The sequence below is a fragment of the Phoca vitulina genome, unplaced genomic scaffold (genome assembly GCF_004348235.1).
Source record: "Phoca vitulina isolate PV1807 unplaced genomic scaffold, GSC_HSeal_1.0 scaffold71, whole genome shotgun sequence".
NCBI classification, from domain to species: Eukaryota; Metazoa; Chordata; class Mammalia; order Carnivora; family Phocidae; genus Phoca; species Phoca vitulina.
Window position 1 is genome coordinate 7,490,897 of NW_022589774.1, and position 23,368 is coordinate 7,514,264.

Consider the following 23,368-nt stretch of genomic DNA (forward strand, 5'->3'; position numbering starts at 1 on the left):
AGTAGGAAAAGGGTTGACTGTAATCATACCTGAGTATCTTTGATGTGTCTGGCTCCAGGTGTGATACCTTTCTTCCAGTCAAAATACCAATCTAAAGTCACTTAATTAATCAACAAGTATTTGTTGAGGACTTCTTATGTGCCCTGCATTAATGGAATGCAGACACAAGGAAATTACCTTTTTGGTCATTATTATTTTATCGTCTTTAAAACATCCATTCAGGAAGTAGTACTGAGCACGTACTATGTGTCAGGTACTGTGCCAGGCACTAGGGGATACAGCAGAAGCAAAGCAGACATAATCTCTATCTTCTTAGACTACACCACCAGGGGCGCCTGGGTGGCTCAGTCGTTAAGCATCTGCCTTCGGCTCAGGTCATGATCCCGGGGTCCTGGGATCGAGCCCCGCATCGGGCTCCCTGCTCCACGGGAGGCCTGCTTCTCCCTCTCCCACTCCCCTGCTTGTGTTCCCTCTCTCACTGTGTCTCTCTCTGTCAAATAAATAAAATCTTTAAAAAAAAAAAAGAATATACCACCAGTTGGGGGACCTGGACCTTAACAATCTTACAAACAAATACATATTCACAAATTTTAATAAGACCTGTGAAAGAAATGTACAGGGTGCTATGTATAAGAGGGAGAGCCTATGTTAGATGGGGCATGGATGGTCAATGATATTTAAGCTGAGTTTCAAAGGATGGGTGAGAACTGAGAAGTAGAATAGCTTGTGCAGAAGAATAGTGCGTGGAAAGGCTCTGAGGTAGGTCCCTCAAAGAAACTGCAAAAAAGACCAGTGAAGCTGGAGCACGGGGAATTAGGAGGAAGGTGAGACCAGATGAAGAAGAGGAAGGGCGAGGACAGATGCTGCATGGCCCTGGTAAGGATTCTGGATTCTACCATATGTGCCAGGGGAGGCATTGAACGATTTCAAGCAAGAGAAAGGCTTGATAGGACTTAGGTTTTAAAAGATTGCTCTGACTGTTGTGTGGACAGTGGAGTGGGGCCAGAAAGGGGAAACCAGCTGGGAAGCTATTTTTACAGTTCAGGTGAGAGAATATGGCGACTGGTGCTTTGGAGACAGGAGGAAGTGAACAGATTCAAGAGATAATTTGGAGATAGAGTCAACAAGTTTCCTTCTAGGGCAATATGGAAAGAAAGTATCAACTGATATAGATAACTGAATTATTTAGGTTCTAATCCAAATAATCTGGACACCTGTTTAGCAGACACCTGGAGTCACTACTGAGTTTGTCCCAGTGCATTTTAGGGGATTTACCATTGAGCAAGACCCAAACCTCCAATTCAAGTGCAGAGAAAAAAATTGACTTTCGTTTTAGAGCATGCTTTGCCTGGGGCTGTGTGGTCCATCTCAGGATTTCAGGAAGTGAACAAATGAACTTTTTTTTTTCTTTTTTAAGGCTGTCATCAGAAACCAGCTTTCAGAGATATACAGAGAGCAGGAGCAGGAAATGATGAATGTTTTTCTTAATTAAGTAGACAGTCTCCTGCCTACCAAAGTCTCCTCCCCCATTCTTTGCTTTTTCTGTGACATTCACCAGCAAGAGCCCGTGGGAATTATCTTTGAAATACACCTGCCCAATACACCCAATCTGCATTCCTCACGCCCTCCCAGTCACACGGGCATACTCCATTTTCTACGGACACACCCTTCTCCTTATCTCCCCAGATCTAATTGGTTCCTCTCAGAGCCCTCTTTCCCCCTCCTTCTACCCAGATGCTGGCTCTCAGAAGACAGCTGGAAAGACATGAGGTGGCATGTACTGTAACCGGGTGGGACAGACATGCTGGGCTTCCCTAACTGGTTTTTCTTAATATCAATCTGTCATGCAAAAAGAGGAACTCCTTCCCTCAGAGTCAAGACAAAACATCTCTTTGTTATAATGGCCGGGTCAGAGGTTTCTGGTAGCTTGTGGAGGTGTCTTATGAAGAGGGGCATCTTGCCTTAGAGACCTGTAGCCTGATGTCAGGAGCACTAAGCACGTACAAGAGAGGGATATATTTCTGCTCCAACCTCTTCCTTTCTCTAACCTCTCAAGTGTTAACTTAAAAGGCAAAAGTGGGGCGCCTGGGTGACTCAGTTGGTTGAGCGTCTGCCTTTGGCTTGGGTTGTGATCCCAGAGTCCTGGGATGGAGACCCATGTCAGGCTCCTTGCTCAGTCAGTAGTCTGCTTGTCCCTCTCCCTCTGCCCTGCTCATGCTCTCTCTCTCTCAGTATCCCTCTCTCTTTCTCTCTCTTAAAAAAAAATAAAGGGAAAAAAGAAAAAAGTAATATGCCCAAATGTTGATAGTAAGTTTCTCTTGGGTGATGAGATGGGGGTGGGTATCTATTTTTCTGCTTCCTTACACTTTTCCGTGCTTCCTAAATTCCCTACAATTAATGTGTATTAATTTGATCATTAAGAAAAAAACTAAAATTAAAATTGAACCTCCTTAAGGTTGGGAATTTTTTGATTGGATGTACTTGCAATTGAACAGAATATCAAAAGGCTCTTACATAACCCCATAGGACTTTAGTCACATTTGATAACAGGACCCCCATTCCCTGAATGCTTCAGACTTCTCAATTTTCTGGATAGTCTGTATTACCCCTTGCTTATGAGTCTCTCACTCTGGCTTAAGTATCCAGTCATCCCAAGTGTTCGGCAAAGAGCTTAGATTCTAACAACATGTTTTACTAACAAGAATGGATCTGCATGGATCTAAAAACTGTCATGCTTTTTACTCCTGGGGATGCAAAAAAGCATATATTAAAGAACCTATTTATATTACTATGTGGAATCTACTCTGTTAAGTGCTGTTAAGAGTGAATAGGATAGGGATGGTTCCTGTCCCTAAGGAGCTAGCTGCAATTTGGGAAAGGTTATTTCTCCAACTTTAAAGATGTAAGTGTTGGCAGAAAACAGCGATTCTCCTTCTTTGATCAAGACATCTGTGAGACTTAAAAAAGACAAAGCCATGTCAAAGTGAGCTAGATAATGGCCTACAGCAATTTTTATAGCCTGAAAAATAAGCAAAAACTCTTTTGAGTAATGAAAACAGAGCCTCTGTTTAACCATAACCATTTTGATTCAGTAACAAAATAAACATATTTATACTTTTTCATTCTTTGCAGAGCTTTTTGTTTTGCATTTTGGTCAGGGCTTAAGTACAGATAACAGAAAACCACTATAGCAATTTTAAGCAGGAGGGACTGAAAACAGGGAACGAGGTGCTTACAAAAACATCGGAAGGGCTGGAGGAGTGGGCTGCTGTCTGAGCAGCATGAGGAAGCCCTGGCTGCATGGGGATGTTCATCCCTCCAACACCACCTTCATTTCTTGTAACCCAGGGTCTAACTTATAAAGCGCACCACCTCCAGTTCAGTAAAATGAAATACTAGAGAAAAAGGAAAGGGTAAGCAAAGGAAATTTGTTTCTATTTGCATAACAAAGCAAGGAAGAAAATAGGGTAGCTAGTACAGACCTTATTTCTGCATTTGGTCCCAAAGGCCCATAGTTGGCATTTATAACTTTCTTCCACTCCCATTTCCTGGTTTTGTTTTGTTTTTACCTTCAGCTAATCATGCTACTTGAACTGATGGGGTAATTTGAATTTTCACTTGAAGGGGCCTGAACCTTTGGTGATCCTGCCTGTATTGGGCTGGGTCATCTTCAGTTAACTTTTTACTACTGGACAGAGGAGTGCAAGGGAGTGCCCTGGAGGTTCCCCTTGGTTTTAGGTCTACTCCTACCCATCCATTTCATTTGTAGTGGAAATTCTGTTTTGCCTTGAAAATTAGAACTGATCATTCCAATAATACAAGAACCCTCTTTTACTTGTTCATTTAGCATCACAAAGAGCCCAGATTGCCCAATGGCTTCTCAACTTCCCCTTTAATGGAACCATTGTTGAGTCTTCAGATGGAAGCGATCTTTCTATGGATTTTAAGCCTTCTAACCCAGCAGGGAGCCCAGCATTACAGGAAGCTTATACAAAAACTTTGTGATAGCATTCTTATATATAATGAGAGGTGATACTACCATTCCACTCTTTGGTTTCTAGACCCATGTCATCTGACAGGGAGAAGAAGCATCATTGGTTAGAGCATTATCTCATTCCATAGCACAGCCATCCAACTACTCAGAGTGGTGTCTCTTAGCTGATACCATAACTGAGTCTTCAGTAGATTGTAATACCGTCCTGTAAGGGCATATACTTATAGATGATGGGATACATGGTGAGACCAGTGAAATCCATAGATATCTTCCCTTTCTTTCAGTTCTTTGGTAGGAACAATATTAAACGGGGCATTGTAATGGTAAATAAAGATGTTCACAGACGGTGTTGCTGGCAAAAAAGGCAAATTCATGTCTAGAATAATTACCCATTCCAGTGAGGATAAGTTACTTCCACTCTCCCTAGCTCCCATGATGGAAAGAGATCAATGTAAATGACCTGCCACCAGGTATCTGACTATTCTACCCCCACCCCAAATAGGGTATTATATTAGGGACTCAACATTGGTCTCTGCTGGCAGGTTAAAAAATCAGCAGTTGGCAGATCAGCCTTGGTGTGGGGAAGGCAATATTTTTGAACCCTTGTAGATCTCCTATTTCTGCTACTATCACTATTTGATCCATGAGCCCAATGACCAAGCCCCAGGGTGGTTGGCAAGAGGTTGACTGACATTCATAAAAATCATTATGTATGTCTGATTATCAAGTACATCTTGACAACAACTGTAGGCACATTCTTAATCTCTGTGATGCATTCAGATTTCTTGGCTATAAGAAAAAGCTGACTCTTGTTAACTTAAGCAGATATAGATTTTATCGTATGTCTTTGGGTTGCTTACAGTATAATGTGAAGGCTGGTGAATAAATCTAAGAAAAAGGCAGAAGAAAAGCTTACAGCCAAGAACAGAGCAGAGGTTATGCCAGAGAAAAATCGGTTACACACTGCCTTTGACAGTCCAACTTTGGACATTCTCTGCCATTTTCACTGCTGGATTGTGCTTCAGCCTCTGAGAATATGCTTTTCCTATTGCCACATCTTTGAGGACTTCCACATGAAACAAAATTCCAGGCAGGAGCATCATACTGGTCAATTCTGGGCCCTCATGCTTCCTGCCAAGGAGCTGGCATAGGGATTGTCTGTCCACTTTAGGCCTACTAGGAGCTGGGGTCTCACCTCCCATTAAGACCTAAGTGATGGGGGGGATCTTGCCATCTAGAAAGATAGCCCCCAAACCCAGCAAACATCTACCATACCCCCCCAAGCTTCAATTTTCTCACCTGTACAGTAGAAATATCCTTTTTTTTTTTTTTTTAAGGTTCCGTTTATTTATTTGACACACACAGAGAGAGAAAGAGACAGAGATTGAACAAGCAGGAGGAGCAGCAGAGGGAGAGGGAGAAGCAGGCTCACCACTGAGCAGGGAGCCCGATGCGGGGCTTGATTCTAGGACCCTGGGATCATGACCTGAGCCGAAGGCAGACGCTTAACCAACTGAACCACCCAGGTGCCCCAGAAATATCTTTTTTCTAATTGTTATCCTTTGCTATGATATTTTAACCTAATATACGTTTTTATTCTTTTCCATTGCTATGAGAATTAAACAGTGCATGTGAAATATAATAAATCTTTGTTGTTATTATTTTGTTTCCATTAGTATCTCAATGTCTTTATCTCCTTGTCCTGAAGCAATTTCTGCATTTCCTAACCTTGGATCAATCCACCAATCCTTTCCTTCAACTCCTGCTCCTAGCCTGCTGAGTGCTGCTGGAAAAATGGATAAAACCTTCCCAGTTGATTGTATCACAAGTAAATAGTTTCCAAACTCAAGGGGCCCTCAGTGCTCGTTGCATACCTCTTGCAATACCTCTTGCATACCAACTCTGCTCCCATTTTCCCAAGCAAATGGATGAACTTGTCTCCTTTAGAGAAGGAAGGGGGATTCCTCAAATTCCTTCCCTTCCATCTACAAACTTATGTGTGTCTGTCCCAATCATGACTACCACCCCCAACCCCAAGTCTCAAATGATATCAAGTCTCTCCTGCCTTTAAGGGCTAATTTTTGATCTGCATTCTTCCTTCTCTGGGCCCTTGCTTGAGCTTATGTCCCCTGGATTTTCTGGATCACCTCACCCGCTGGTTTCTTCCTGAAGGCTTGCAGTATCAAATGCTGCAGAGACAGCTTTCCACACTCAGTGGACATTACTGGTTCTGGGATTATCTAAACAGAACACTTATTGTTTTTGTAGATTTGATAAATGTACTTGTAATAATTGAAAGCAACATTGAAAAATACAAGGAATAAAAATCCCTTGAAATCTCTAGCCCGGAGGTAACCATTCTGAATGTCCTTCTTGATCCTGTCTCACTATTCAAACATAGGTGTATTTTATGTCCAGTTTTACATGGAAAAAATTTATGTCCCCTTTCTTCCCTGTATAATCAATTTTTCTTTCTACACTGAATCATTTCCATCAGAATATATACATACTGTTATTTCTCTGATCTTAAAAAAAAAAACCCTCTATTATCACATTCCAATTTAACCATTACCTCATTACTCCATTCCCCTTTACAGAAATATTTCCTGAAGAAAATTATCATTTCTCACCATATTGGCTTCCTCTCATCCCTATCTCTTCCTTTTGGTCTTCTTTGTGGATTCTTCCTCATCTTCCAAACCTTTAAGCACTGGAGTACCCCTGGGATCTGTCTTCACGCTTCTTCTCTTTTCTATCTACGCTCACTTCCTGGGCAATCCCATGGATTCTCATGGCTTAAATATCATCTTTATTCTGTTGACTCACAAATTTATATCTCCATCCAGTGCCTCTTTGATGACCTCCAAACTCTAAATTGCCAATTGGACATTTCCACCTGCATGTCCGACAGGCATCTTCAACGTAACATACTCAAATTGAACTCTTGAGTTTCACTCTGCACCTCAAACTTGCTCCTTCTGTAACATTCCCCAATCCTATTCTTCTGATTACTCAGGCAAAAGACATTGGAGTCACCCTTGATGCCTCTCTTTTGCTCACATCCCACATCTAATCCCCCAGTAAAGCCTATTGACTCTATCTTCAAATAGAAGCTAATTTCCAATTTTTCTGGTCCAAACCACCATCATTTCTCCCTTGGATTATTCCAATACTGTCTTTACTAGTGTTCCCGTGTTGGGAGTTGGCTTGTGTTCCCCCCCTAAAAAAAGATATGTTAAAATTCTAGCCCCCATTACATGTGAAGGTGATTTTATTTGGAAATCAGGTCTTGCAGATGTGATCAAGTTATGATGAGGTCATACTCGATTAGGGTGAGCCCTAATCCAATAAGACTGTTGTCCTTATAAGAAGAGAAAACAGACACAGGGGAGGGAGAACAGCCCTGCAAAGTTTCAGAGACATACAGGATGAACATCATTTAATGATGGAGGCAGAGATTGGGGTCATGTAGCTGTAAGCCAAGGAATGCCAAGGATTGCCAGCCACAATAGAAGTCAAGAGAAAGGCATGGAACAGATCCTCTGCTGAAGACTTTGAGAGAACATAAACCTGCTGAAACCTTGATTTTGGACTTCTAGCCTCCCAAACTATGAGAGAATACATTTCTGTTCTGTAAGCCACCCAGTTTGTGGTTATTTGTTATAACAGTGCTAGGAAATTAATTCACCTTGCTTTTTCTTTTTCTCCTTTGAAGACTACTTTCCATACAGCAAATATAAATAAGTAAATAAGTAAATAAATAAATTTAAAAAACATTAAATAAATATGATTTAACTGATTGATGATGTCACTCAAAAACCTTCATTTCCTCAAAAAGTTAAATACAGAATTACCTTATGACCCAGCAATTCCACTGCTAGATACATGAGAATTTAAGGCTGGAACTCAATTTAAGGCTGGAACTCAATCAGATACTTGTACACCAATGTTTATAGCAGCATTATTCACAATAGTCAAAAGGTGGAAACAACCCAAATGTCCATCAACAGATGAATGGATAAACAAAATGTAGTATATTTTGTTTACCACTAGCGAATGGCATAAATGATTATTTTTCACCACTAACAAATGGTATATTTATCTCTAACAAATGGTAACAATGTAATATTATTCAGACTTAAAAAGGAAATGCTGACACATACTACAACATGGATAAACTTGAGAAGATTATGCTAAGTGAAATACTTAGCATATTTCTAAGTATGCTACTTAGCATAGAAGGACAAATACTATATGATTCCACATATATGAGGTACCTAGAATAGACAAATTCATAAAGACAAGAAGTAGAATAGAGGTTATCAGGGACTGGGGAGAGGGAGGAATGGGAAGTTATTATTTAACGGGTATAGAATTTCTATTTGGGATTATGAAAAAATTCTGGAAATACATAGTGATAATAGTACAACATTGTGAATGTACTTAATGCCACTGAATTGTACCCTTAAAATACGGTTAATATAAAAAATTTTATGTTTCATATATTTTACTACAATTGTTAGAAAGGCATAGAAAAAAAAGTGGTTATTACTGCATGTGAAGGAAAAAGAAAATTCCAAAAAACTGAAGAACATAAAATCTCTAAAGTTTCATTTCACTCAGAGTCCAAGTCTTTACCTTGGCCTACAAGGCCCTAAGCCATCGATTTGACTCCCGACTACCTGTCTGATCTGCGCTTGCTCCCTAAAACATTCCTTCACCATACTGGCATCCTTCCTGTTTCTCCAACACACTCAGCATATTTTAGTCTCAAGGCCTTTGCACTTGCTGATTCCTCTGCATTGAAACTTACTCCCTGACCTGACTTCCATCTTCAACCCATATCTACATAGTTTTCTCCTTCCCTTCCTTCAGATCTCTGATTAAAAATTATCTTATTAGTAAGGCCCTTCCTGACTACCCTATGTAAAATCATACAACAATCTTTCTACCTCTTACTCTGTTTTATTTTTCTCCATAAATTTGTCCTCATCCAACCTATTGCATACTGGTTGATGTGTTTGTTGTCTGTATCTTCCCATTTGACAGCAAACTCCATTAGGTCAAGGACTTTGTTTTATTCACTGCTCTATCTAGAACAGTGTCTAGAACAATGCCTGGTAAGTAGTAACTCCTCAATAAATATTTGTTGAGTGAATGAATGAATGAATGCTTATTTTTAATTTTTTAAAAATATTTTATTTATTTATTTGACAGAGAGACCATGAGCACGGAGAGGGGCAAAGGGAGAGAGACAAGCAGGCTCCCTGCTGAGCAGGGAGTTGGCCATAGGTCTCGATCCCAGGACCCTGAGATCATGACCTGAGCCAAAGTCAGACGTTTAACCAACTAAGTCACCCAGGCGCCCCTGAATCTATACTTTAAATGCTCTTTTGTAACTTGTAAAATACCTTCCTTGCTCCTTAAAAAAATACTTGAGGTGTATTTAATGAAAATCGTGTCCAAATAAAGATATTCCTAGAAATTACTGAATTGAGGGTTCCTGGGTGGCTCAGTCGTTGGGCTTCTGCCTTCGGCCCGGTCATGGTCCTGGGGTCCTGGGATCAAGCCCCACATTGGGCTCCCTGCTCAGCGGGAAATCTGCCTCTCCCTCTCCCACTCCCCCTGCTTGCGTTCCCTCTCTTGCTGTGTCTGTCTCTGTCAAATAAATATATAAAATCTAAAAAAAAAAAAAAAATTACTGAGTTGAATCATTTGAAACTTCATTTGTAAATTCTTTTTTTTTTTTTAATTTTATTTATTTATTTGAGAGAGAGAGAACACATGAGAGTGGGGAGGGTCAGAGGGAGAAGCAGACTCCCTGCTCAGCAGGGAGCCCGATGCGGAACTCGATCCCGGGACTCCAGGATCATGACCTGAGCCGAAGGCAGTCGCTTAACCACCTGAGTCACCCAGGCGCCCTGTAAATTCTTTATGTTAGTTTTTTGTTTATTTGTTTTTGGGGTTTTTGTTTTTTGTTTCCTAAGAGGGGTATTTAGTGCATTGGTGCTGTTGTTCTAAATATTTTTGGGTTCCAAATATTTTGGGTAGTGGAAACCTTTGGGAGATTGTGTGGACCCTTTCTCCAGAAACATATACAAAGAACACACAAAGTTTTGCATGTGATTTTATGACGGTCATGAACCATCTGAAGTCCATCTATTGAACCCCTAGTAGGTCTCTAAGTCTATCGTATTTAAAGCTGGAGTGGGCCCCATATAATTCAGAGTCTGGGTTGTATGGAGAACATGGCTTTTACTCCCGTGACACCCTGGCTCGTTCAGCTTCAGTGGGAGGTGTAGTTCAAGATGTGATCCCTCTTCAGGTCCTTACCCTTCAGCTTGATCACCAGTCTCATTTGCTCAAGCAACAGTTTGACTTTATGTTTATCACACATAATTCTAAGTTTTAGAACAGTTACTTTGTGGTAAGTATACCTGTTCCCAAACTTAGAATTAGATGTGATAAATATAAAGTGTCCAGACTCAGCACTTACGAATTTCAAGATAAATTGCTGAGTATACTATTAAGTTCTCACTCTTGGTGATTCTACAACACAGAATAAATGCAACTTGAGATGTATGAAAACCAAATGCCATTCACTGCTCAGATTTCGGCAGCCCTTCCTGTCATCAAAGCCACTTTCTCTGAGGTTACCAGTGACTCTTTAATTGCTAAGCCCAATGGCCTAGAAGTCATTCTACTCAACTTCTCTGTAACATCTGACATTGTGGATCCCTGCTTCCCTTATGAAACTTTCATCTTTTTATGGCTTCTTTTACACTGCTGTCTCTCTCTTTTTTTTTTTTTAATATTTTATTTATTTGACAGAGAGAGACACAGCGAGAGAAGGAACACAAGCAGGGGGAGTGGGAGAGGGAGAAGCAGGCTCCCCACCGAGCAGGGAGTGCGATGTGGGACTCGATCCCAGGACCCCGGGATCATGACCTGAGCCGAAGGCAGTCGCTTAACGACTGAGCCACCCAGGCGCCCCTACACTGCTGTCTCTTAATTGTGTTGCTGCCCCTTCTGGCCGGACCCCAGCCTCCTTCCTTGTCTCATCTTTTTTTTTTAAGATTTTATTTGTTTGAGAGCAAGAGAAAAAGAGAGCATGAGCAGTGGGGAGGGGCAGAGGGAGAGGGAGAAGCAGATACCCGCTGAGCAGGGAGCCTGACACGGGGCTGGATCCCAGGAACCTGGGATCATGACCTGAGCCGAAGTCAGACACTTAGCTGACTGAGCCACCCAGCGCCCTTGAGCAAGATTCTTAAGTACTCTGTCTTAGTTTACTCATCTGTAAAATGAGAATAATGACAGTAGCTACATCCTGGGGTCCTTGTAAGGATTAAATACACTTGTATTTATAAAGCACTTAGAGCAGCATCTGGCACAGAATGAGTGCTATACAGCTGTTTGCTAATAAATTGGTCTCTGATCTGTCCTTCTAGTCCATCTTTCATACTGCATACAGACATTTTCAAGGGGCTGCTAATTATTGAGTGGTCAACTAGTCATTGTGCTAAGTGCTTTATAAGCAGAATCTCATTTAATTCTCATAACAACCTGCTAGGGAGGTGCTATTATCCCCTTTTGAGGGATGAGGAAACTGAGGCATTAAAAGTTAATGTACTTTGGGGTGCCTGAGTGGCTCAGTCGGTTAAGTGTCTGACTTTTGGTTTTGACTCAGGTCATGATCTCAGGGTCGTGAGATGGAGCCCCACTTTGGGCTCCACGTTCAGCGCAGAGTGTGCTTGGGATTCTTTCCCCCTTCCTCTCCCTTCCCCTCTGTTCTTCCCCCTGCTCACGCTCTCTCTCTCTCTCTCAAAATAAATAAAAAAATAAATAAAATCTTAAAAAAGAGCTAATGTACTTTGCCCAAGGTCACACAGTAAAAATGCCAGAGTTGGGATTTTGATTCAGGTCCGTCTATTCCCTGAGCCAGTGCTCAAAACAAGGAATCTTTACTATACTGTTTTCCCAAACCTGAGCTAGTCACTTTCTGCTTAACCATCTTCAAAGACCCCATACTGCCCATGCTGTCATGTTGTATTTCTTCACAGTCTTGTTCCAACTTAACTTCATTTCCTGTAACTTCCCTCCGTGCAGACGGCCCTTTCCTTCCTCTCCCCCACCCCCCAACCTCTCTCTTCTTACCTTCCTTCTTTCTTTTCTTTGTTCTTCCAACATTTATTGAATCCTTGAATGCCAGGCACCATGCTGAATTGGAGAAAACAAGAGAAACAAACACTTTGTCTTCAAGGAGCTCATAGTCTGACACATACAGTGAGGGGACTGCAGCAAGACGATGTGGGAAAGGAGGGAAGGGACTAGGAAGAGTTTCTCTGACGAGGGGACATCTAACTGCCTTAAAGGACATTCCAGTCAGACTACTTCTTGCCATTCTTTAACAATCCCGACTTCTCCTTGCTTTTTGCCTTTGAGATCTTGGAGGTGTCTTTCTTTCTGTCAGATTGGTGTTTAAGACTGTATTTCAAAGTCATTTTCTCTGGAATGCCATCCTTTCCTTCCCAGTCAGTTGGATGTTTGTTTCCTTGTACATACCACAAATTCAGCATGTATCCCACTGTAGTCTAGCTATTGGTCTATTTGCTTGTCTCTCTGACTAGACTGTGATGTCCTCGGGAAAAAAAAAAAAGACAGTCTTACTTATTTTTGAACTGTCCTTCATTCTCAAAGTGGCATGATCAGCATATCATAATACTCAGTATAATTTTGTTTTTGTTTTTGTTTTTGACAGAGAGAGAGAGATATAACAAGAGAGGGAACACAAGCAGGGGGAGTAGGAGAGGGAGAAGCAGGCCTCCCGCTGAGCAGGGAGCCCAATGCGGGGCTCCATCCCAGGACCCTGGGATCATGACCTGAGCCGAAGGCAGACGCCCAACGACTGAGCCACCCAGGTGCCCCTATAATTTTGTTAAATGAAGAGTTACTTGCCTATTTACAAAAGAAAGAGTAAGGCAAGGGGCCCTTCTGATTCAGAGTAAAGCTATTCAGACTATTATTTATAGTATCTAGCACAGTGCTCTGCAGAAAGTGGGTGTTCAATAAATACTAAGTATTTGATGGTTCTGTCAGTGAAATATCTGAAGTAATGTTAGGAATAAGGAAACATTAAATCTACTTCTTCAGATAAATTAAGATTTTCATGTCTAACTGAGTGTCAGCGCTCTAGATCAGGCATGAGGAGAATTAAGAATTGTTGGCTATAGAGCTTGAATTGAGGGTTTCCTTTCTTCCTTGGGTCAGGCCATACATCCACAGTCTTGTGCACAGCTAAGACAGCAAGATATGGCTGTTGGGAGCAGGATGCATGGTCAGCAGGGCTTGCTGCCAAGAATGTAGCATTCTAGTCCATACCTGGCTAAAGGCCCATTAATCTCTTTTGCACCTGCTCCTGGTTCCATCATCCTAGGTGCACCATCCAGCCATTTCCCTCTCTGTGGTTTTGTCTCTTTACCGGGAGCATAGCCTTCTCTTTCGCCTATCTATTTCTCCAAGGAACATTTACCTCCACTAGAGGCGGGATTGTTATGGTGGGGAGAGGACTATGGTGTTGAGGTGAGAAGAGTCCTCACTCCTATTCTTGTTCTTGTTCTTTTTCTTACTACGATCACCCTTTCACCAGTGGTTAAAACTTTTGTACAGGAAAGACTCATAGCCTATGCCTATTTTCCATCATGCCTCAACCCTCTCAAGAGGAAATGATTGCAGAACCCCTACTAGCATGAATTAAGAGGAAGGGAAAGGGGAAAAATACATGCAGAGGAAAAAAAAAGTCAACAGCAAAGACTGATACTTCAGAATACTGTTCTGGTCATGGTGGTCCCCTGGTCTCTTTGGGTCTCATCAAAATTGTGAGAATTAAAGGACAAAGAACATGTAAGGGGTTTAGAATAGTGTTTGGAATGTACACAGTGAGTGCTTAATAAATGTTAGCTGTTATTATCCAGGGCTTCTTCACTCACAGAAGGACCTGGGTTTCTGTCCCAAATCAGGTCCTCTAGGACAATCACTCCCACACTCAAAAGTAGCTCTAAACTGTGTGAGCTATTCCCTACGCTTCTCTAGGACAGTTCAGCCTGGACACCAGATGCATTTCTGGACGCCCTAGAGTTCGGGTTGTCACGGCACCCCTAGTGGGTTCTCTTTCCTCCCAATATTGGTTTCCCTCTCAACTTCACCCCGAAACCCCAGGAAGCTCAGTCACAGGTTCAGTTGGTACCTTTCCCCCCGTAATGCCTCCTCCCCTTACTGGTTTGGGTGCAGGTGGTGTTATTGACCTTTCTGGTAGCCCTGGGACTAGACAATTACAACGAAATTCAGAAACAGCATGCAATTTTTGGCACTGACATCTTTAATTAAATCCAACAAGCATTTATTGAGCACCTAAAGCATGTACAATACAGTTCCTTTAAATACGTTTGATCCTTAACTATTTAGCCTGTTTTACTCAGTTTGGATTAATGTTGATCCAACCTTAAGAGTTTTATGAAGAACAAATATTAAAATGAAAAACTGCACAATTCTTTGCAAATATAAACGTCTTGTGTGAATTTTTCTTGCTACAGTATTAATATTAATTGCGATAACAACACTGCCGCTTCCCAGGCAGGCGGTAGAGAGCAGCTGTAAGGCCAACGGGAGTTAAACGGAAGAGGTCAGGGGAGGTGCCTCCAGCATGTTCGGCCCAGAAGGGGCGGAGCCTCGAGGAATGTACCCAAACCCAGCCCCTTACCCCGCCCCTTTCGTCGGTGCGGCGTAGGCGGTTACCATAGGGATGACGTCTGGAGGGCGGGGTGGGGCGGGGCTATGGAGAGGAGGAGGAAGATGGCGGGAGGGCGGCTCTGAGGAGACCTCGGCGGCGGCGGAGGAGGAGAGAAGCGCAGCGCCGTGCCGCGCCGGGGCCCATGTGGGGAGGAGTCGGAGTCGCTGTTGCCGCCGCCGCCGCCGCCGCCGCCTGTAACTGCTGGACCCGAGTGGGAGTGAGGGGGAAACGGCAGGATGAAGTTCGCCGAGCACCTCTCCGCGCACATCACTCCCGAGTGGAGGAAGCAATACATCCAGTATGAGGTACCGGCGGCCGCCGGGGTGTGGGAGGACTCGGAGGGGCCACCATCTCGCCAGTCCCGACCTCCACTGCCGCCTTCCGCTCCCGCTGCCTCCCCGCGCCTGGGCGGACTTTGACCCGGTGCGGCGGGGAGCCACTGCGGCATCCCCGCCCCGGCCGGCCCCCTCTGGGCCCCGCTGACCTTCCCCTCCCCCGCAGCCCCGCTGCCGCCGGGGTAACGGATATGCAGGCGGCGGGCCGGGAGGGAGGGCACCGCTCGGCCGGGGCTGGGGAATAGGGGTGGGAGGGCGAGCCGCAGGTTGGGGAGTCGGGGTAGGAGGGCAGCCCGGGGTAGCGGCGGTTCCGCGCTAATCCCCTCCTCCCCACTCACTCTAACCTCTCGTCCCCACCCTGGGCGACCGCCCCCTCGCCAAGGTTAGGTTTTGTTTCTCTCTGCTCACCTCTCACCGAGGAATCCTTCTCTTCCGAGATAAGCCCCTTTAGTGATTTTCTTCATTCCACAGAGCCCTTCCGCTTTTCCCCACTTGCCGACTGTTGACAAAGGCTTTGTAACAGGGTTGAAACTTGATTTAAATGTATATCACATATGCAGTGGTTACTGTTTGCAAACGTATTGTAATCATCTATTCTGTTTTGATAAGACGGTGACTGGTCTTCTTACTGATTGCATGAAGTATACAAAGTAATCACATCTCAGGTTTTGACTCTCCTCTTGTTTTGGAATGGAGTGCAGGGGAAAAAGGAAGAAGGGAAGAGAAGAAAATAATTAAAATTTTCAGTTTTTCTCTCCTAAGATTTTTGTTAGCTAGGGAGAAAACTACTGTATTGTAAACAATGTACTTTTATAAAACATACCTGTGTATTACAGATATCTTGGCCCTCCCCCCCCCCCCCCCCGTTTCTGTGATAACAGCTCCTGGAGAGTATTCAATAGGTACTGATAAGGAACCTTACATTAATATAGGAAAAAGTAAAGGTAATGAACCCATTTATAAATTCAGAAGGCAAGATACCCGAAGAGCTTTAAGCACTGCAATAGGTTATTCTCAGTAGCTGGCAATTCAGCTCCTGGATAGAGAAAGAAAGACTTATCTGTAACCTCCAGGAATTCACATCTATGTATGTGCAGGAACAAAGAGTATAAAATCAATATGAACACAAATATGTTAGCTACATATTATGAATTAAAATATTTTAGTTCTCTAATTTCTATTTAAGTTCAGTGATAGGATGTTTAGGCAATAGCACAAAGTTTATTTTTCATATAGCAGATGTAATAATTGCAGAAGACAGGGAAAGGGGTGTAGGTAAACAGAACCTTGAAGATTGTAAAATAAATTCACCTTGTAAAATGCAGTATTTAATTATTGCCAGAAATGAAACGCCCAGAATTATTAATGCTTTCTTGTCACTTAATTTTCTTATAGTGTTTTTGGCTACATTTTGTAAGAATGAAATAAGGCACTAGCTTTTCAGCCTGTGGACTTTTTTGATTTATTGTTTCTAATAACATTTGGTCAGTTTTAAAACCTTGGCTAGAGTCCAGATGATGGTTTTTATTGAAAGGAGGGTATTGGTCTTTCATCTTGTAGTAGTAATTTTCAGCACCACTGCCAGTTCTTCATAGAGGCATAGGACACAGCATGCTGAAGCAACATCTTATACTTGTTATATAGTATGGAATGCTTGATTTGGGCAAAAGTAATAGTGGCTGGTTGTATGCTGTGATTCATTTTAAGTATTATAGCACTTAACTGTCTCATAGAACTGTATTAATTTGGAATATCTGGGGCTGGAAGGGAAGCATAAGATTTAGTTTGAAAATTCAATTACCACTTGATTTGTAATGTCAGCTTTGTGGCTGGAGTAACCACAGTAATTCTGGGACTTCTCATTCACATATTCCGTTTAGACACTAACACTAATTGGTTAGGTTGGTTACAGAGGGAGAGTGACTGCATTATTTTTCCTGGGGCAATTATAAATTATTTTTAAAAAATTCATTTATTGTGGATAATTGAAATTATATTCTGCAGAGTCCCTACTACATGACTCCTGTCCCAGATAAACTCACTGTTTGGTAGATAAAATTAAAAAAGGGGACTTTTCGGGGCGCCTGGGTGGCTCAGTCGTTAAGCATCTGCCTTCGGCTCAGGTCATGATCCCGGGGTCCTGGGATCAAGCCCCGCATCGGGCTCCCTGCTTGGCGGGAAGCCTGCTTCTTCTCCCACTCCCCCTGCTTGTGTTCCCTCTCTCGCTATGTCTCTCTCTGTCAAATAAATAAATAAATCTTTAAAAAAAAAGGGGGGGGTCTTTTCTTTGTGAATTGGAGCCATGAAAGACATTTATTTGTCTTATTTATTTGTTGTATATTGTTTCTCAAGAGCTGATGCTATTCCTTTAAAAATACTTAAAGAGGCATTGATAGGAGTTTTCAGAGTCCAGGCATTTTGGCAACTTAAAAACTTTGGGGAAAAATGACATCCTAAAAGAGATTTGCTGTTGCTAGAGAAAAGAACCTTCCTATAATGCAGTAACATGTAGTTTCTCATGTATGAAGATCATGCCCTGAAACACTGTTAGTGGAACAGACACTTGAGTTTGTTTTTCAAGCACTGGTGGTGAAATTTTGGGGTGTTACCCATGATGTGTAGCCTAGGGTGCTTTCTAGTGCTGTGAACCACTATGAACTGTTCAGCTTCTTTGGTTTTTATGTCATTTCACTACATTAAATTTTATTTGAAATAAGCAGAGCATTAGATAGAAACTGAAAATTTTGTTTTACGTCTATAATTATTTGTATAATTGTGTATATGTGGTCACACAATAAATGCTAGTTCTTGTATATATTAGCCATGAGACCCCGGGGACAATCTTTTTGCCTTTTCAGGGCTCTTTCCTTTTCTATAAGATAAGACTATAGGGCCAGAGCTTTTCAAGTTCCATCGTGGTTCATAGGTTTTTGGTTTAATTTTTTTTTTTTTAAAGATTTTATTTATTTATTTAACAGAGGGAGACACAGCAAAAGAGGGAACACAAGCAGGGGGAATGGCAGAGGGAGAAGCAGGCTTCCTACTGAGCAGGGAACCCAATGCGGGGCTTGATCCCAGGACCCTGGGATTATGACCTGAGCCGAAGGCAGATGCCTAATGACCGAGCCACCCAAGCACCCCTTTTGGTTTAATTTTTAATGGTTTTTGGTTTTTGGAATGTTAAAAATTATTAATATTAGTGACTCATCAATACCCTACTAGAGTTTCTAATTAAAAAATAAATTGTGGAGTTCATAAACTCAATCTTCATAGGCAGAATAATAAAGCATAAAAGAGAGCAACAATAAGAAACCATATGAAGAAAATCTATTTGATCCATTTGTGAATAGTTTTTACAGAGAATAAACACAAATGAGCAGAGACCATCCCTGTTCCCAGTAATCTATTTGAGTATAAATCTTGGCATAGAAAATAGAACATCAATAAATCTTTATGAGAACACTTTAAAAAAAATTTAGAATCAGTAATTGCAATTTTAGAGCTCTGTAATTGATTAATCAAAATTAACAGACCAGTTTCAACCACATAGACTAGTATGACTGTGTTAATATTTTACAGAATATTAGCAAAACAAGCAAATATATTTGGTGCCTTAGGCTGCTGACTTGTGTTTTCATCCCTAGGGTCCTGTGCTGCTTTGGTTTCTCAGGAATTAGGAATGGTTTTTTTCAGTGTATACTGTAGTTTTGTAAGATACTAAAATAATGAGGTATCTAAATTTCAGGATTTTCAAGGGAATTTAAACACTGTCTACCTTCTTGTTTTTTTCAGACAGGGAAACAAAGGTCCAGAGAGGTTAAATTATTTGTCCGGGATCATTTATAGATAGCTCGTCTCTTGAGCATAGAAGTATAAGCATTGGGAGTCATGCCACCCTAGCTGTGTGGCCGTGATGAAATTACTTCCTCTTTCTGGGTTTAGGTTTTTCATTTGTAAAGTGAGAGAATTGGACTTGATGGTTTCTAAACTCACAGGGCTATATTTTCTAAGGACCCATCTAGCTTTAAATTTCTGTATGTTTTTATGGCTTAATTATGTTTGATATATGAAGAAGACAGAACTTAAATTTAGGGCTTATTATTACTTAAAATTTTTTAATTTCAATTTAATTTAGTTAACATATACTGTAGTATTAATTTCAGAAGTAGAATTCAGTGATTCATCAGTTGCATACAACACCCAGTGCTCATTACTTCAGGTGCCCTCCTTAATGCCCATCACCCAGTTATCCCATCTCCTACCCACCTCCCCTCCAGCAACCCTCAGTTTGTTCCCTATAGTTAAGAGTCTCTTGTGGTTTGTCTCCCTCTCTGTTTTCTAGGACTATTATTAATAGCATCTTTTTTTTTTTTTTTTTTAAAGATTTTATTTATTTATTTGAGAGAGAGAATGAGATACAGAGAGCATGAGAGGGGGGAGGGTCAGAGGGAGAAGCAGACTCCCTGCTGAGCAGGGAGCCCGATGTGGGACTCGATCCCGGGACTCCAGGATCATGACCTGAGCCGAAGGCAGTCGCTTAACCAACTGAGCCACCCAGGCGCCCCTAATAGCATCTTTTTATATTAAGGTTCTTTCAGAAAAATTTTGAAGAGATTTTAATCTGTGAATGGAAAGCTGACCCAATGAAACTTTTATTTAACTTAAATACATAAAAAGTGATAATCCTGGATTAATTTTTTGTTGTAGGATTTGGAAAAGGAGAGATTCTGTATAAACTGTACATCCCTTTTTTTCAAATGTAAGGAAACATTGCCATGACATTATTGTGATTTTCATTTATAGAACTATCCCATGAGAACACTTGTGTTGCAGGCTTCAATTTCCCAAAGGTATTATGTTGATTCGTTAGGGTTAACTTGTCTTGCTAGAACTTGTTTGAAATTTCCAGTTTGGCCACCCGATGGGGCACAAACCACTTTTTCTTTCAGGCATTTCTGCAAATGAAAGTACAGTATAGCATATTTAAGATAACACTTGTAAATAAGATGCCTGGCATTTACCAGTGTTTCTTAAATGAGTAAATGAATGTTGTATAAAAGAGGAACCCATTACTATTCTTTATTATATTTGTATAATGAAGTATGGTTAGGGTGAGTATCTGGAAAGATTATGCTTGTCCATCTATCCCTGAAGGTTGGTTTTGGATCAGCTTTTGGGTGAAGGCCCAGATCAGAAGAACATAAGAATCTTATTTGACCCGTGGTGACCATGGAAAATTAGTCCTGGCTTCAAATCCAGTCCTAATCTGGAAAGCATTTGAGAGACTGATTGAGTTGTGCTGGCTAGGGGTTTTATATTTGTATCATAGTCCCCAAAGGAGAGTACCCCAAACTCCCATGGAATAAAAGAAGATAATATTAGAACTGTTAGTTATATTCATTTTTATGCATAAGACAAGGAAGAAATAAAATTTTACTGATATTTAATAAATGGATCAATTTGATGACCTTGTTAGGAGGTATTGTGAGAAAAAGAGAAGGATTGCAAATAGTTTTCTTACTTGTTCACTTTCAGCAGATATCACTTCATCTAGTTTATAGGTATGTAGAATTTATGGATATTATCTAGTTTTGACTAAAGTTACTCTCATAAAATGAGTGTGACTTAGACTTAAAAAAGACTCCTGTAAAGAAACCTCAACAATAATACACTAAAGCAAGCACATGTGAACAAAAAAAATGGCAGAGCTGACAATTCTAGTTCTAGTTTTTGGTCAGCCAAATTACAGATAAAAACAATGACACTTTATATTTATTTATTTAAAGATTTTACTTATTTATTTGAGAGACAGAGAGAGCACAAGCAGGGGGAGCAGCAGAGGGAGAGGGAGAAGCAGGCTTCCCGTTGAGCAGGGAGCCCAACGTGGGGATCGAGCCCAGGATCCTGAGATCATGACCTGAGCGGAAGGCAGACACCTAACCGACTGAGCCACCCAGGCGCCCCAACAATGACTCTTTAATGGATTGGACAAGAAGTTTGCCAAAAAAAATTCAAAATAATTAAGATAATTCTTTGAAATAAGATTTTACATCCACTGTCATCCACAATGAACTTCACCCTAAGCATATATTAAGCATTAAGAGTATCTTGCCTTTGTTAGGTCTGTTTTTCAGTTTATAACCATTATAATTAAGTTTCACAATCAACTAATTCCTGAAGTTTGAACTAGACCTTTGAAATACTGTATCACAAAATGTTAAACTCAGGTTTTAAAAATAATGAAGCTTGAATTTCAGTTATGTTGTTTTCTGAAAGCATTGTTATTGATGATAATTTCTTAGATTAAAAGTATTTTTGTACTATTTATAAGTGAAAGATAAAAATTGTTTATTTTGGGGCGCCTGGGTGGCTCAGTCGGTTAAGCGACTGCCTTCGGCTCAGGTCATGATCCCAGGGTCCTGGGATCGAGTCCCGCATCGGGCTCCCTGCTCCGTGGGGAGCCTGCTTCTCCCTCTCCCACTCCCCCTGCTTGTGTTCCCTCTCTCGCTGTGTCTCTCTCTGTCAAATAAATAAATAAAATCTTTAAAAAAAAAAAAAAATTGTTTATTTTGTCATTGTCTCAACTTTTAGAACCTATTTAAAAATTCTGTTTTAGGGGTGCCTGGGTGGCTCAGTTGGTTAAGCATCTGGCTCTTGATTTTGGCTCAGGTCATGATCTCAGGGCCCTGGGATTGAGCCCCACGCTGGGCTCTGCACCGAGCGTGGAGTCTGCTTGAGATTCTCTCTCTCCCTCTGCCTCTGCCTCTGCTCGTGCACTCTCTCTCTTTCTCAAAATAAATAAAATCTTAAAAAAAATAAAAAATTCTGTTTTATAATGTACACAGTTGTAGAGGATATTATTTATCAATAAATATACATATACTAGAAGTACATAGTAAACTTTTGTTTTTGTATTTGATAGGGATATGATATAAAAAAAAGGTTTGGAAGACTTCGCTCAAGTTGTGTAGCTTAACCCAAGCTGGTTTGTGGTGTTGCCTGGTATTGAACTGGCCTTTGGGATTGAGAGAGTGTTGGAATTCACTAGGGTTGTCATTTGCTTTTTCACATATTCCTGTTACCTAATAAATGCTGAAAGAAGCCAAAGCTCATGAATAAATGCCTTAAATTATTTATTCATTCCAACAAGTATTTGTAGGGATTCTATTATTTGCTGTAGGCTGATCGATTTGTGCGGAAATTCTAGCTCTTTCATTATCTTAAAAATAGAAAAAAAATAGTATTTTTTGTTTTTTTGTTTTGTTTTTGTTTTAATATTTCAGTCAATGCAGTGTTTTCAGAATTAAAAATGGTGTGGAAAGGGAAGATTGCAGATTAAGGACATGAAACACTGTTATAAATTTGGATCCCTTTGTAAATGATGTGGAAGACTTTCTCCTTAGCTTTTTAAACTTTTTACGTTATACACCTTTGAATCTAATTTGTTTTTATTTTTTAAAAATAATTTATTTTTGGGGGGGAGGGGCAGAGGGAGAGAATCTCAAACTGACTCCCTGCTGAGCATGGAGTTCAACACTGGGTTGGACTCGATCTCACAACCCTGAGATCATGACCTGAGTTGAAATCAAGAGTCGTACGCTTAGCTGACTGAGCTACCCAGGTGCTCCTAAATCTAATTTGTTTCTAGGAACAGATTTAGTTACCTCTTTCTTCCCATCACCATACAGGTGTGGTTTATCTATAGGGACTAATCAGAAAATTCTTAAAAAGTTGTTTATTAGAGGTCACAGGAAAGTATAATTAACCTGATGTAAGCATAACTTAACCTGTATATTCTCTGTAACAAGAGGACGTTGTGGGTTTTTTTTTTTTATTATGTTATGTTAGTCACCATACAGTACATCATTAGTTTTTGAAGAAGTGTTCCATGATTCATTGTTTGCATATAATACCCAGTGCTCCATGCAATACGTGCCCTCCTTAATACCCATCACCGGGCCAACCCATCCCCTCACCCCCTTCCCCTTTAAAACCCTCAGTTTTTTCTTGGAGTCCATAGTCTCTCGAGGACAACATGTTGATTAAGTAGACATAGTCTTCTCTTATTTGTTGAGGATGACCTGCAGTATTTAGAAAGACTGTAGACTAGGAATGAGGAGCTATAAGTCCTTAGACCTAGTTCTGTTACTGACTATTCATAAAGAATTAGTCAACAAGTGATTTTTTTGAAGATTGAAGGGCTGAAATGTAATTATTCAGGAAAGTGGGAAGTTTTTAGATTATTGTGTGACT

The 23,368-nt window shown here is 41.0% G+C and overlaps 1 protein-coding gene across 1 annotated transcript in view; it reads left to right on the forward strand.

The window, feature by feature from the left end:
• The first annotated feature begins 14,822 nt into the window (after positions 1-14,822).
• XPR1 (xenotropic and polytropic retrovirus receptor 1) overlaps positions 14,823-23,368 on the forward strand; it is a 240,745-nt gene continuing 232,199 nt past the window's right edge. Inside the window, exon 1 of the mRNA XM_032393198.1 lies at positions 14,823-15,085. Coding sequence (XP_032249089.1) covers positions 15,017-15,085 — 69 coding nt within the window. The 5' untranslated portion in view covers positions 14,823-15,016. The remainder of the gene's footprint in view (positions 15,086-23,368) is intronic.